The sequence below is a fragment of the Miniopterus schreibersii genome, assembly GCF_964146895.1.
Source record: "Miniopterus schreibersii genome assembly, chromosome: 10".
Taxonomy (NCBI): Eukaryota; Metazoa; Chordata; class Mammalia; order Chiroptera; family Miniopteridae; genus Miniopterus; species Miniopterus schreibersii.
The window spans coordinates 62,451,308-62,466,398 of NC_138110.1; the positions used below are offsets into that span (position 1 = coordinate 62,451,308).

Sequence of the window (15,091 nt, forward strand, 5' to 3'; positions counted from 1 at the left end):
ATTGCACACTGAAAATTTGACTAATGTGACCAAGGAACTGAATTTTACATTCTATTGGATTTTACTTTTACAACAGGTAAAATATTTTTTCCAATTAATACAACTAAATTGTTTTGGTAGGACAGCATTTCATTTTAACCACTGACAATTTAGCTTCCATGCTGGTTCGTGTCCAAGCTAAGTGTAAAATACACACCAAAATGTGAAGACATTAGTATGAAAAATTAGATTATCTTATTAATATTTTTATTATCTGTTATATGCTTAGATATATTGAGTTAAGTAGAATATATTATTAAAATTAATTTCACCTGTTTCTTTTTAGTCTTCTTTAATGCATGACTAGAAAATTCGAAACTACATATGTGGTTCATGTTATGTTCTATTGGCAAGTGCCAATCCAGAGAATTGGGACTTGACCCCCCCAACTGTGACATTGGCCTCAAACTTGGGAGCCAAGCCCAGGGTGTTCCAGAGAACATACCCACAAGTGTGGTGGAGGCTGCTGGTTTGCAAAGATTGTGAAATGCCCCTTGCCAGTGTGGGCACTGCAGTTAGCAGCCCCAGCTTCAAATCTAAATCCACCTCATAAAATGAGCTAAGTGGTCTTGGGTAAGTCCCTCACCTTGACTCATCTGTAGAATGGAGGTGATAGCACCCATTTCACAGTTCCTTAAATGCCTCAGGACCTTTGCACTTACTTTTTCCTGTCTCCCCCTCACATCTTTTCACTGTCATCCCTTTTCTTCCTTAAGGTCCTACTTTAAGCACACCATCCTGATGATTCCTACTGAAAATATCTACTCCTCAGCCATATCTAATAGAAAACAAATCTACCCAATTCTATTCAAGAAAATACTTATAATCTATTTTAAATTATCTTAGTTTATTGACTTTATTTTCTTGATAATGGTCTGTCTCCCCACTGATTTATAGAATCTGTGAGGACGGATAGGTCAGTCTTGTCACTGATAAGTCCCCTGCATTCAGAACATGACACAGCATGAAACAAAGTTGGGAATGCATGAATTAACCCAGCAGAGTGCTGGCTTCATAGATGTGCTCAGAAGACAACCGTCCCTGCCTTTCTTTGCCCCTTATAGCTGTGGGGCCTTCCAATCTGAGTCTAGGTGTCCTGGTGTAGGAAGTGAATTTATTTATCCCTCCCAGGCAGGGGAAGTCTCCAGGGTTAAATGAGATCCCTGAATCCCCCACTGTGCCCTGAAGGCTCTGAGACACTGGAGAGCTGATCCCTGAGGTTCTGGAACCAGGGAAACAAAGGTGACTCCCTTCGCCTCCTATTCAACCTCTGCCTGGGGAGTTGTTTTTGACACTGCTATATTCTGACATCAATACCTAAAAAGGACTTCTACTGAAAGGTGCTGGATGCTGGGCACAGGAATGCTTCACCAAACAGCAAGTGCCGCTGGGGCCTGCCGGGCTAGGGACGCAAAACCTATTATAGGTGCCTTCCCCTCTCTGAGCCTCCATTGTGTCCACTCTTCCTATTGAGCATCTTTCTATTGAGCACCTGCGGAGTGCCACACTATTCTAAGCATTTTACATATTAATTTAATTCAAGCAACAGCCCTGTGAAGTAAGTGCTGAACTATTTATAAGCTCATTCTATAGAGGAGGAAACTGAAGGAGGGTTTTTAATTTTACTTTTTACGATTTTTTATTGATTATTAGAGAAAGAGGAAGGGAGAGGAAGAGAAACTTCTATTGGCTGCTTCCTGCACACAGGCTGAGGGCGACGGAGCCGGCAACCAAGGCAGTGCTCTGACTGGGAGTCCAACCAGCAACCTTTCAGTGCACCCGGGCCACGCCCAACCCACTGAGCACCCCTGCCAGGGCTGAAGCGGGTTTTAAATAGCTTTCCTGAGGTAGCACAGTGGGTCTGGGCAGCGGTGGGCGCACTCTCAGGCAGGCTGCTTTGAGGTGCTTGCTCTTAACCACGAGGCTGCGCGGCCTCTAGCAAATGACTGCTGTGAAGCCCACCCAACTTCAGGCCTCTCCAGGGCACTACAGGGGCCCTTTTGAGCCCGGAATCAGCTCCTATAAGCCTGGTTTTGCAAAGTTCCTGGGCTGCTTTCCCCTGGCTGCGCCTCCAGCTGCACCTCAGTAGAATGGGGATCCGGGAGCTTCCTGCCCGCCGCGGGTTCTCTAAAGGCGTAATAACGCAGTGGTGGGAAAGCGCTTTCTGAACGGGAAGCACGCGGGAGACTGTCAGGATTTGCTCTTTTCTCCTCAGCACCATCTTGAGAAGCAAAGACGTTCTGTCCATTTCACAGAGGGGGAAACTGAGGCTCAGAAAAGCAAAAATGCGTTTTCTGAGATAACAGGGAGTCAGTGCTGGTGTCTACACTCAAACTTAAGGCGCGGGGCGGGGGCGAAGGGGCTGGCGACGAGACACCCTGAAAGGTCGCCCAGGCTGGTGGAGCCCCGGCCGGTGCGGGAGTGGGGGGGCGGGGCGTGCTCGCGCTTGACCCCGGGGGGCGGAGCACCCGGGGTGGATGGTGCAATACCCAGCCCGAGCGCATCAGGCGGCGGCCGATTAGCTCAGGTTTACATCACCCGGGCGGAGCGCAGCCGGGCGCCCCGCGTCTCCGAGACACTTGCAGCGGCGGCGGCAGCGGCTCCGCGCGCGTGGGGCTGTGGGGGCCCGAGGCCAGAGCTCCAGCGGACCCGGAGCGCAGCGGAGCGGACCCCAGTCCACCCGGGCTGCCCAGGCGACTCTGAGCTCGGGCGGCGGCCGGGGCCCGCGCGCGAGGGCAAGGTGCCCGGCGGAGGGCCAGGGTAGGTTGGAGGGGCCACCCGGTGGGGGCTGCGGGCCGCCGCGCCTTAGACAGACAGACAGACACACACACACACTCACCTTTTAACAAACCCGCCGTCGGAGGTGGGAGGGTGACCTGGGCCGAGTGTCCCCGTGGGGCTTGGGGTCGCTAGAGTTTGGGCAACTCCGACGGGGGAGAGGGTGCGTCCCCCGCCCCGCGTGCGGCAGCTGTGCCCCGGGGGCGGAGGGAGCCGGGCACGGAGGTGTCCGAGTGTCGCCCGGAGAGAGGTGCTCGGTTGTGTGTGTTTTGGGTGAGTGTGGGGCGGGAGAGTCGTGTGGTCTGGGCGGTCTGTGTGTGAGGGACGGGGGGCGCACGGGGGGCTGGGGTCTGTGTAGGGTCTGTGTCACTGTGGGGTTCGCTTGAGCCTGTGGGGTCTTGAGTGGGGCTGTGTCTCGGGGCTCTGTCTCCGTGGACGGTGCGCGCTGCGATGGCCGAGCACCTGGTGGCAGGAGTTGGCTGTGCGGGGACACGGCCGGGGCTGGGCTGCCTTGGGGGTCGCGGGACCCGTGCAGGGCGCGTGGGAGCGCGGGTGCAGCACTGGTTGAGTGCGGGGCGTCGCCGCAGGCGCGTGCCCAGAGGTGCGGCCCCCGCTCGCCCGCGCCCTGTGCGCGGTGTGTCCTGTTCCTACAGAATGTGCGCGTTGTACCTGCAGACTCGGGGGGAGACCAGGGCTAGGCCGCCCCCTCCCCCAGCCCTGGAGCCCAGTCTCCTACCCTTTGCCTCCTCGGGGCGGGGTCTCCCCGCTTCCGCCGGCCAGCAGCCCCTCGGTTTCCTGGAAACCTGTTGCCCCGGGACACCCGCGGCTGCCGCTTCCGCTCCCGGGGGAGGAGCCCCGTTGCGGGAGGCGGGCCCGGGGGCGGGGCGGGCGGGCCCGGGGGCGGGGCGAGGCGGGCCCGGGGGCGGGGCGGGCGGGCCCGGGGGCGGGGCGAGGTGGGCCCGGGGGCGGGGCGGGGCGGGCGGACTGCGGCCTTTGGGTGTCGGCGGTGCAGTCGTGAGTGTGCCAGGTGGGAGAGCTCTGTGTGTGCGTCCGTGGGGGCAGACGTGTGTGTCACTTAATGATGTGTGTGCCCCTCTCGCTGTGGATGTGTGTCTGGGCTGGCTGGCTTGGACAGTGTGTTTTTGAGGGGCATGTGCACACCTGCCTGTAAGTGTGTGTTTGGTATGACCCGTGCTTATCCCCCACCCCAGGGTGTCAGGGATTAGGGGCTGCCCCCATCCGACAGCGGAGATCCCTCATTGTTGCCTGCAAAATCCCTTGTTCATCTATAGACTCAGATACTGCCTTCCAATGGGATGGGGTGTCCCAGGCCCCACCTGGCTCTGAGGCATGGATAGGGTCAAATAAGCCTGAAGGCAGCCCATTCCGGGTGGGAGCAGGATGATTGGAGAGGTGGACTGCAGTCTGAGAACTGACTCTGAGTGATGTTTCCCCATTAACGGTGCCTCAGGCTGTTGGGAAGGTGTTTAATCGGGCTGAAGTCCCTCCCCCTCTAACCTCATACCTGGGCCTTCTTGTCCCTCATTCAGGAATCTGAATGGGTGGGCAGAGGGGCTCTGGAGAGACCCTTTCTGCCCTGACATGCCATTGCATGTTCCTCCACCCACTACACACAGTGACACAGCTGCAAGAGTGGTGGCTCCCTCCACCTTTGAATGAATGAAATCTTGAGCCTTTGAGAGACCTCCCCTCCCTGCCTCACTTCTCACCTAATGATGAAAATGAGCTGGCAGTGGATGAACAGTGTGTGTGGACCCTGTGATTCTGGTAGCTCTTCGGCTATCAGGCAATCGTAGATAAAGTTCACAATTGGAAAAAAGCAATCCACTCTATCTGTTTTGAAGTACTCAAGCAATAAATGAATATAGAGTCTTTACTTTAAAATATTGAAATAAAAAATTTACTTGCCTCATGACCAAATCCCTTCTTCTCCTAGAGGTCTCCCAGGAGGCCAGGAGCTACTGTGTGGCCAGTTTAGTCTGGGCCCTTCCAGACCTTTCCTGTGCATTTCCACATCTGTATCTATGTAAATATGGAGATACATCATAGTATATGCTGCTGGGGTTTTTTACAGAACTGAGATCATCTTAGGTGTATTGTTTGGCAGCTCGCTTTCTTCACTTGACAATATATCCATTCCATACCTCATTCATATGTACATACCTCATTCATTCACCAACCTTCATCATCCTTCCTTCTTCCCTCCCTTTCATAGGTACTAGCTGCCTACCCTATAATACTCAGTAGATACCCTGCAAAGTCTCTCTTCCTCTCACCAACTACCAAGTCCATCTTTCCACTTTACTTTTGTTTTTCACCTAATAATTCACTCTGGAGATCTTTTTAATTAGCAATAAGGAGTTTTCTCAATCTTTTAAATGGATACAATTGTTCCATGTATGGATGAAATATCATTTATGTAACCAGTTCCCTAATAATGGACATTCAGTTGTTCCTATCACATGGGCTGCAGGAATAACCTTGTACTTGTATCATTACATCAGTCCTTTTTCAGAACTGTGTAGTATTCCACTATATGGCTATACCATGCTGTTTTAACCAGCCCACTACTGCTGGACATTTGGGAGTGTTTTCTGCCTTTTGCTCTTAGACACGAAGTTCTGATGAGAAGAGTTTTACATATTTAATTTTTTGGGGAGCATTTTAATTGGAGCATAAATCCCCAAAGTGGGACACCCAGACCAGGGTGTGTGCAGCTGTCAGTTTAATGCACACTGCCAAATCACCCTCTGTACAGGTTGTGCCCATGTGCCCTCCCACCAGCAGGGGAAGACAGGGGTCCCCAGACAGTCTCACTTTGGTGCCTTTCTCTCCTCCTTTCTAGATGCGATCCACCCCTCTGGCAGCTCCTGTGGGTACTCCCTCCAGGAAGAAGCAGTTGAAGTTGGATGATGACCTAGATACCGAGTGTCCCACCCGGAAACAAGCTCGAAGTGGACCCCAGCCCAGGCTGCCCCCCTGCCCTCTGTCCCTGAGACCAGCCCCTGCTCCAGTCCGTGCCCCTGCTGTGACCACTGCCTCCCAGCTTGGGCCCTATGTCCTCCTGGAGCCTGAGGAGGGTGGCAAGGACTACCGGGCCCTGCACTGCCCCACAGGCACTGAATACACCTGCCAGGTATGTGCCCCAGGGGCCCTCCTCCAGCATCACAGGGGACCTGGAAAGAGCCCTGCCTGCAGAGGATTGCCCCGTTGAGCAGTCCTTATATTAATTTAGTCTTGTGTTTACTAGGGAAGCAGCCAGTGAGCCCCCCAACTCTCTGTCAAGACCCAGGCTGGACTGAGACCACAGAAGTAAACCAGGTGGTCCAGCCCTGGGGAATTCATAGCTTTGACCCCCATAGTGGGTACATGATGCAGGGTTGGAGCTTAGGGACCATGAGAGCAGAGGGGAGAAGCCTCTAATGTATTCAAGGGGGTGTCAGAAAAGACTGAGGGATTAGCCAGGGAGGAGCAGGAAAAGGGAGGTCCAGGCAGGGAAAAGCTGTGCGGAGAGGCCTAGAGGAATGAAAGCATGGCACTTCAGAGAATTAACAGCACTTCACAATGGCCCAGTGGAGAGGGTGTGCAGCCAGGGGCAGGAGATAGGGGCTGACAGCCACTGGTCATGAAAGCACTAGAAAGGACCTCCACTAAGCTGTGGGGAGCCACTGAAGATATTCACACAAAATAAGGATGAGATATGGTAGGAAGCAGAACCCCTGGGATCCTGGAGGTCATTGTGCCCAACCTATGGCCATTTTACAAATACAAAGACTGAGGTCAAGAGAGGAGGAGGGGTTATGCATGAATCCATGACCCCTGGCTTCCTAGGGCAAGGTCCAAGGTTCTTGGCCAAGATCAGGAACTGGGCAGGGCCAAGGCCCCTGAGGGTCAGGCCCACACAGGACATTGGCAGGTCACAGCCCAAAAGGACAGAGATGAGAAAGTATAAAACAGGTATTTAGTGTGCAGATGGCTTAGTGTGCATAATCTCTTCTAATCCTCACATGATCTATGAGATAGTTGCTATTATTGGGCCCATTTTATAGATAAAGGACACTGAGGCTCAAAAAAATGTGGTTGCTTATCACATCACAGAGCCAGAAGGTGTCAGAGCTGAGAACGGGCCCTGGCAGGCTGAGTCCAGAGCTGATGCCCCATGCTGGGACAAGTGGTTCAGATACAGGCAGGGTAGATTTGCTCCTGGTAGGCAGGGGTATGGAAGATAGAAGAGACCCAGGTACATAAGGGAGGGGCAAAAGGGGGCCTGGATTCCTTGGGAATGCTCAAGAAGCGAAAGGACTTAAGCCTGCAACTGGAAACAGCAGCAGCTGGCTCTGGCTTCTGCTGATGGGGGTGCCGTGGACAGGGACACAGATCTGGACATGTGGTCCAGCCATCAGCTTTACCAGGGCTCTGAGCTGCCTGATGCAGGTGCCCAGTGCTCTGCCCCAGATATTCTAAGGAACCCCTGAACTGGGGGTCCCCTTCCTGCAGTATCACAGGTTTTTGACTGTTCCCACTGTGGAGAAAGTCCATGCTGAGGGGAGTGACCAAAGTAAGCTGAGATGAGAAGCTGCATGCTTTCACATGGCCCAATTATTTAGAAACATTTATGGGAGTCTTCTAATGTGCTTGCCCCCACACCAGCATGAACTCTGGGGCCTGACCTGTCATTTCCACTTGTTTTTGGTCAGTGTGTAGAAAGATCACCAACCTGTCTTTGTAGATTATCGCCTAATTCATTAATAAACAAACCAGTGAGCACCTTCGAGCACCAAGCTGTGGTTTAAAAATAGACAAAGTTCTGCTTTTATCAAGCTGACCCTCTAGTGAGGGACACGGACAATAAACAAGCGAATAAATAAAATTTATGTCAGGGGATCGTAAGGGCTATGGTCAAAAGGTTGGGACCTGGGGAAGGGGAAGAGGGAGGGTAGCAGGTGCAGGTGATTTTAGCTAGGGAGGTCCTGGAAGACCTCTTTGAGGAGGTGACATTTGAGCAGTGACTGTATAAGTTGGGGGAGCCAGCCCTGTGGGTATCCTAGGGAAGAGCATCCAGGCAGCGGAAAGGCAAGTGTAAATGCACAGAGGCAGGGATGTGCTTACCCTGACTTTAAAAAGTCTCTGTGGGTTATTTCCTCCATGCCACTCAACTTTATTTTTTAAGACATAGGCTTACATTTTTTTCCTGATGGATTAGATATGTATATGCTTTATTTATTTTTATCTTCTGTGTGGCATAGCTAAAATAACATGCAAAGGGTTTAAAGTCAGATGAACCAAAGGGAGTATACCAGCTTGTCCTCCGACTAGCTATATGACTTCCAACAAGCCACCTTCCTTCTCTGAGCATCTGAGGCTTCCATCTGATGTCCATAAAGCCTCTAGCACATTTCCTGACAAGCTCAGCCACTTTCACCATGATTCTCCCTTTCAGCCATGCTGATCTTTGGGTGTGTTTCTAGAGCTGATCCAGCTCTTTTGTGTCTCAGGGCCTTTTCACTGTCTGTGCCCCCCACCTGGAAAACTTATCACATGGTCATTTCTGAGTCTTTCAGGTTACTTCCCCAGAGTCCCTTTTGGACCACACTTTATAAAATAGGTGCCCCCTTCCAAAATATTCCATATTCCAACATCCTTCTTAGTTCCTTTGCAACACTTATCAGAATTGTGTTGATTGCTTAGTGTGCATAAATATTTAGCTTTTGGCCTTGTTTTTTAGCTACTGTCTCCTGTGTTGGACTGTGGGCACCAGGAGGGCAGGGACCATGGCTGTCAGTCAAGTTAGATACTCAGTGGCTGGCATACATCAGAATGAATGAAAGGGTGGGCCAGTGTGATTCCTTTTTAAAAATATATATATATCTTTATTGATTTAAGAGAGAGGAAGGAAGAGGGAAAGAGATAGAAACATTCATGATGAGAGAGTCATCACTGATCGGCTGCCTCCTGCACACCCCAACTGGGCATGTGCCCTTACCGGGAATTGAACTGCGATGTCCTGACTCCTAGGTCAGTGCTCAACCCCCGAGCCACGCCCTGCCTGGCCAGCGGGTGTGATTCTAGAGAATGGAAGCTATGATGATGATGATGATGGTGGTGGGCATAAAGTTACTTCTGCATCATTTCCTCTTTTGGATTTCCCTGCTTTCAGGGTTATTTTTGTTTGGGTTTTTCAATTATCTTAAGATTAAGCCTATATAAAGGTAGCAGGTTAGGAGCACTAATGGCTGTGTGGCCTCTCAGCTTTGTCGGGGTTGTGTGGCTAGCACCTAGCAGTGCCTAAAGGGTCAGCTGTGACTGTTTGTGGTCCCCACCTGTGCCCACGCCATGCTCTGCCCACAGGTGTACCCAGTCTGCGAGACCCAGGCGGTGCTGGAGCCCTACTTGCGGCTGCCCCCCCACAGACACGTGGCGCGGCCCGCGGAGGTCCTGGCAGGCACACACCACCTTTACGCCTTTTTCCCGCGGCCCCACGGGGACATGCACAGCCTGGTGCGCCGCCGTCGTCGCCTGCCCGAGCCTGAGGCCGCCGGGCTCTTCCGCCAGATGGCAGCCGCTGTGGCGCATTGTCACCAGCATGGTCTAGTCCTGCGAGACCTCAAGCTGCGACGCTTTGTCTTCACCGACCGTGAGAGGTGAGTGTGGCAACAGAGAACCCACCCATAGACACACCCAAGAAGTGGGCCATAATGGGGAAACTGAGGCTTAGGACAGCAAAGTAGCCTGCACAAAAAGTGTAGAAGACTGGACTAGCACCTCTGTCTGGCCCCCAGGAAGGTGGCTCAGTCCTGTTGGAAGCCCCTTGGGGTGGAGCATTGCCTTTGTGACAAGCGCCCGTGATGAAAAGCATAGCTGCTCCGTGTGACTTGGCCTGGATTCTTACAAATATGAGGTGGACACTGTTATTGTCCCCATATGGCAGATGAGGAAACTGAGACCCAGAGAGGTCAGTAATGCCTAAGACCCCACAGCTGAATAAATAGTAGAGCTGGGATTTGAACCCAGATGTGACACCAGAGCCAGGGTCCTAACTCCCTCTGAACCTGAGAGGTGGGAGGCCTGGCTGGGTTACTTGCTGACTCTGGGTGACCCAGTGTCTCTGGACCTGTTTCCCTGTAAGGATGGGAAAGAACTAGATTGTCAAGATATTTCCAGGATTTCAAGGCCACTGGCAACAGCCAAAATATGCCCTGAGTTCCCCACACAGGAACCTTTTCCTGTAAAACTGTAAAGCAGTGGTTTTTGGAGGGAGGGGACAGAAAGGGACCTGGTATCCTGTCCCCGCCCCAAATCCTGGGAGTATGCAGGATGTTTCAGAGAGCTCACCAAGCCTCCAGGTCCATGTGAACATCCATAAAGAACATTGATTTCATGTCAAGATTTTTTTGTGGGGGGAGGGAGGAGGGTGACCCCATTGAACTTTTAAAAAACTTTTTATTTTCAAATACTTTTAGACTTTCAGAAAAGTTGCAAAAGATAGTTCAAAGAGTTTCCATATTTCCTTCACCCAGGTTCCCCTAAGGTTAATGTCTTACATGACCATAGTATAACTACCAAAACCAAGACATTAACCTTGGTTTCGTACTACTAACTAAACCACAGATAGGTTCAGATTTTCTTTTTTAAATTAAATTTATTGGGGTAGCATTGGTTAATATGATCATATAGGTTTCAGGTGTGGGTTTCTGTGTTATAAGATCTGTTTATTGCACTGTGTGCCCACCACCCAAAGTCAAATCTTCTCCTGTTACCATATATTAGGACCCCCTTCACCCTCCAGTCCCTTCCCTCTGGCAACCACCACACTGCTGTTTGTGTTCAAGTTTCAGTTTTATATCCCACATATGAGTGAACTCTTATTGTTAACTTTTTCTGACTTATTTCACTTAGCACAATATTCTCAAGGTCCATCCACGCTGTCGCAAATGGCAGTATCTCACCCTTTCTGTAACTGAGTAGTGTTCCATCGTGTACATGTACCACATCTCCTTTATCCAGTTTCCTTGTCTTTCTTGACCTTGGTGCTTTTGAAGAGTACTAGACAGTTATTTTCCAGAACACCCTCAATTAGGATTCAGCTGATGTTTTTATCGTGGTTACACTGAGTTTATATGTCTTTGGCAAGAATATCACAGAAGCCCTGGCTAGGTGGCTCAGTTGGTTGGAGTGTCGTCCTGTACACCAAAAGGTTGCAGGTTTGATTTCTGGTCAGGGCATATACCTAGTTTTGGGTTCGATCCCTGATCAATGTTTCTCTCTTCCTTCCTTCCTCTCTAAAAATCAATAAATATATCCTCAGGTGAGGATTTCAAAAAAAAGAATATCACAGAGGTGATAGGCCCTTCTCAGTGTGTGGTTTCAGGAAGCACATGACAGTGGTGTGTATTACTGTGATTTTAACTTTGATCGTTGGCTAGCGTGGCATCTGCCAAGTGCTTTCATGTAAGGTTCCCAATTTACTCTTTGTAATTAATAAATGCCTTGAGTAATACCTTGTCATTAATAAGTACCTCCAGGTGCTTTGAGGCTATGTGTGTAAATATACTGTTTCTCCTCAAACTTTTGCCCACTAATTTTAGTAGCTGTCTGTCTTCCTTGTAGCAGTTATACTGTGATGTTTGTCTAAGGGTGACTTTCTATTTCCTCTTGTTTTTTTTTAAACATATCTTTATTGATTTCAGAGAGAGGAAAGGAGGGGGAGAGAGAGTGATAGAAACATCAATGATGAGAGAGTCATTGATCAGCTGCCTAGCCCGCAACGTGGGCATGTGCCCTGATCGGGAATCGAACCCTGATCGCCTGGATCCTAGGTCGATGCTCAACCGCTGTTCCATGTGCGGCCGGGCTCCTTCTCTGTTTTATACTAAAAAAAAATTTCTTTATTAAGAAGTGGAATATAAAATTTATAATGATTTTTAAGCTAATGCACAACTTCAATCATTTGGAGCTTAGGGTAGATACAACACACACCTGTGACCTCCCAGAGGTGAGAAAGCGCTCCTTTCTCTTTTCAAGGCAATAGTTTGAGAAGTACTGTTGGTAGAAGAGGGGCGGTGGAGTCAGACCTGGGTTCAAATCCTGATTCTACTTTTTAACCTGTTCTTTGGCCTTGAGCAATGGCTTCACCTGCCTAAGCCTTGATTTCTGCAGCTGTAAAACGGACCAGTAATGCTGACACTAACCCCCACACCCCCGTGCTGTAAGTCACAGGATTGATCAACGTTGGTGAAATGCCAGCAGGCACCCAGGACGTGGCGCCATAGGATAAGATGAATAGCAGTGGGAACAGAATGGTTATTGTGAAAATAATCTAGAATGCTCCGTGGGAGTTGTTTAAAGCAGAAGTTGTAAATGGAGGGCTTCATAGTTGTTGTTTTTTTGGCTCCCACATACAGGTTAGTTTTCAACTGAAATAGGTTGTTGACATTTCAAAAACGGACTTTTTTGTTGAAATATGATTTCTGGCTTCTCTTGGAGAAAAATGAGAATTTTTCTCAGGCTTGCGGGCATCCTGCTCAGGCAAGGTGGTGGGTGCCTGGAGCCTGGGCGTGGCACTCTTCACCACATGGGGCCCCTTGGGAGCTGTGCGAACAGTTCCTAGCACTGGCAGTGGTGGGTGAGAGCCAGGGTTCACATCCCAGCCCCATGCCCTGTGGATGTGAAATGGTGTCCTTCTCACAGGTTGTATGAGGATGCAATGAGATGCATCAGGTACCGAGCTTAGCTCAGGGCCGGACACCCGGTGGACAGTTCATAAATATTGACTGTACTGTTGTTAATGTTACCTTTTTAGGCAGGGTTTGTGCTGAGATATTTGGCACAAAATGTTTCTCTCATTTTATTACCTGCCTGGACCCTAAGTTTGCATCTGTTTTACGAGAGGCCTATGCCCTCAGTCCCCTCCCCCAGGGACTGTTGGAAAATGTGCCCTACTTAAAACTTAATTGCTCTGTGACCTTGAGCAATTGCTTAACCTCTCTGAGCCTGGGCTTCCTCATCTGTAAAATGGGCTCAATCATCCAGCTACGCAGGACTGGCTCATGTCTGCCAATGGCAGCAGGCACTCAGGAAGCGGGTAACATTCAGGGTGATAGCGTGCGGGTGTGGCTTGGGAGTTCCAGCAGGAGCTGACCCCTCTGTCTCTCTCCTTGCCACAGGACAAAGCTGGTGCTGGAAAACCTGGAGGATGCCTACGTGCTGACTGGGCCAGATGATTCCCTGTGGGACAAGCAGGCGTGCCCGGCCTACGTGGGACCTGAGATCCTCAGCTCGCGGGCATCCTACTCAGGCAAGGCGGCAGATGTCTGGAGCTTGGGTGTGGCGCTCTTCACCATGCTGGCCGGCCACTACCCCTTCCAGGACTCAGAGCCTGCCCTGCTCTTTGGCAAGATCCTCCGGGGGGCCTATGCCCTGCCTCAGGGCCTCTCAGCACCGGCCCGCTGCCTGGTCCGGTGCCTGCTTCGACGGGAGCCAGCTGAGAGGCTCACGGCCTCGGGCATCCTGCTGCACCCCTGGCTGCGAGAGAACCTGATCCCCTCAGTCCCATCTCGAGCCCACCTCTGGGAGGCTGACCAGGTGGTCCCTGAAGGGCCAGGGCTAGAGGAAGTCGAGGAAGAGGAGGGGGCAAGGGAAGTGGGCCTGTATGGCTAGGGCTACCCCACCAGACTCTCAACTGTGAACTTGGATTGAGTTTGGGACGTCCCCAAACTCTCTCCTGCCTCTTTGAACTGAGACAAACCTTAAGTGCCTTCTAGGAGGGAGAAAAGAGGAGGGGTGTGTGGTGTGCTGTGGGCACACCTGTGTGGTTCACACACCTGTGCACATAAGCTCATGCGTGCGACAAGTCTTTCTTGGGGCTCTCTCTGTGTGCCTCGTTGTAGGTGCTGAGAATACAGCTGTGAACACAAGACAAAACTCAGAGCTGACAGTACCTTTCTATACCCATAGGCCAGTGTCTGCACTGGACTGGGTACACTTAGGACAGGTGACCGCATCCACTGGTGCTGGCACCCCGGCACCTCCGTCATGGGACAATCCCTTTCACAATCAACCCAGCTGCCTTTGTATGTTGCATCCTGTGCCAAAGGCTTCAGGCCTCTCCCCTGCAGCTTAGGGCCCCAGAGCCCAGGCCCTGCTGGGAATTCTGCTCCAGCAGCTGTGTCCCCTTGGCCAGAGGACTCTTTGTCCAGGCCTGAGCCAAGGATTTGAGCTGGAAGATCAAGTGTCCAAATCGTGAGGCGGGTCCTCATCTAGCTCGAGGAGAGGTTTGGAATGAGGGTCCAGGCCTGTTCTCCTCAGCAGCCCCTGACTGGAGCAGGAGTTGGAGAACAGGATTAGGTGGGGTCTGCCCCTGGGAACGTCAACCCAGTTCTGAGGACACTTGGGGTCAGGACCCCACATCATCACTATAGGTTTTGGATGTCATGAGTATATATTTTTACCTTGTGCCTAATAAAGGAGTTACGAAATACTTTTATTTCTCCAGGACATTTCTTCTGTCCTCTCATCAGTTTTCCCAAACCCGCCCCACCGTGAGTCCTTGGCACTCCCTCTCTTTCTTCTGGAGGCTATGGTGTCTCATCTGGGGTAATTCTGCAAGTAACTGGAACCCTGAGTCAAAGTAGCCTTAAGAAGGAGGAAATGTATTTCACACAAAGCAAGAAGTCAACAGGTGGGGTGGGTTCCAGGGCTGGTTGATTGGCGCAGGAACCCATCGTGGAGGAGGTGAGAGGCGACAGATTCTGGATCTATTCTGCAGGTGGATCCCACAGGACCTGATGATCTATGAGATGAGGGATGGGAGGAAAATTAAGGGGTAGGCTGCAAGGGGATGCAAAGGGCTTCCAGCCTGCGGAGAGCAAATGCAAACTGCATTAGCGACCAATAAGGGGTGGAGAGTGATGGCGAGAGGAGGCAGCCTGGCTGGCTGAGGGCGGGTTCCCGAGCCTGCCAGGCGCGGATTCAAATCCCACTCTGGCCTCGGCCGGTCTTCAGCTGAGTTTCGTTTCCTCGTCTGCAAACTAAGCTGCGGGCCGCGTCTGCCCACCCGGGTGCCGGCGGCTCCGCGGAGCTGCGGCCGGCCCCGCCCCCAATGCCCCCCCCCGCTCCTCGCCCCCCCTCCCCCAGCACCCGCGGGGCGGGGCGGGGCCGGGGCCGGGAGAGGGTCCGAGTCGGGAGCCCTCCGGGGGTGGCGCGGGGCCGCCCGGGGCAGGCGGGCTGAGCGCCCGGGGCGCCGTGGCCTGAGCGG

General features: G+C 51.8%; 1 protein-coding gene and 1 long non-coding RNA gene across 2 annotated transcripts in view; one reads left to right on the forward strand and one right to left on the reverse strand.

The window, feature by feature from the left end:
* Window positions 1–3,683, reverse strand: part of LOC308563256 — a 42,672-nt gene extending 38,989 nt beyond the window's left edge. The window contains exon 1 of the long non-coding RNA XR_013999764.1: window positions 3,554–3,683. This is a non-coding gene — a long non-coding RNA (uncharacterized lncRNA). The remainder of the gene's footprint in view (window positions 1–3,553) is intronic.
* Window positions 1,677–14,316, forward strand: TRIB3 (tribbles pseudokinase 3). Its single transcript, XM_081150147.1, has 4 exons — window positions 1,677–2,799; window positions 5,684–5,974; window positions 9,187–9,479; window positions 13,002–14,316. The coding sequence occupies exons 2-4, from the start codon at window positions 5,684–5,686 to the stop codon at window positions 13,492–13,494; spliced, it is 1,077 nt and encodes a 358-aa protein (XP_081006273.1). The 5' UTR covers window positions 1,677–2,799; the 3' UTR covers window positions 13,495–14,316.
* Window positions 14,317–15,091: the final 775 nt, after the last annotated feature.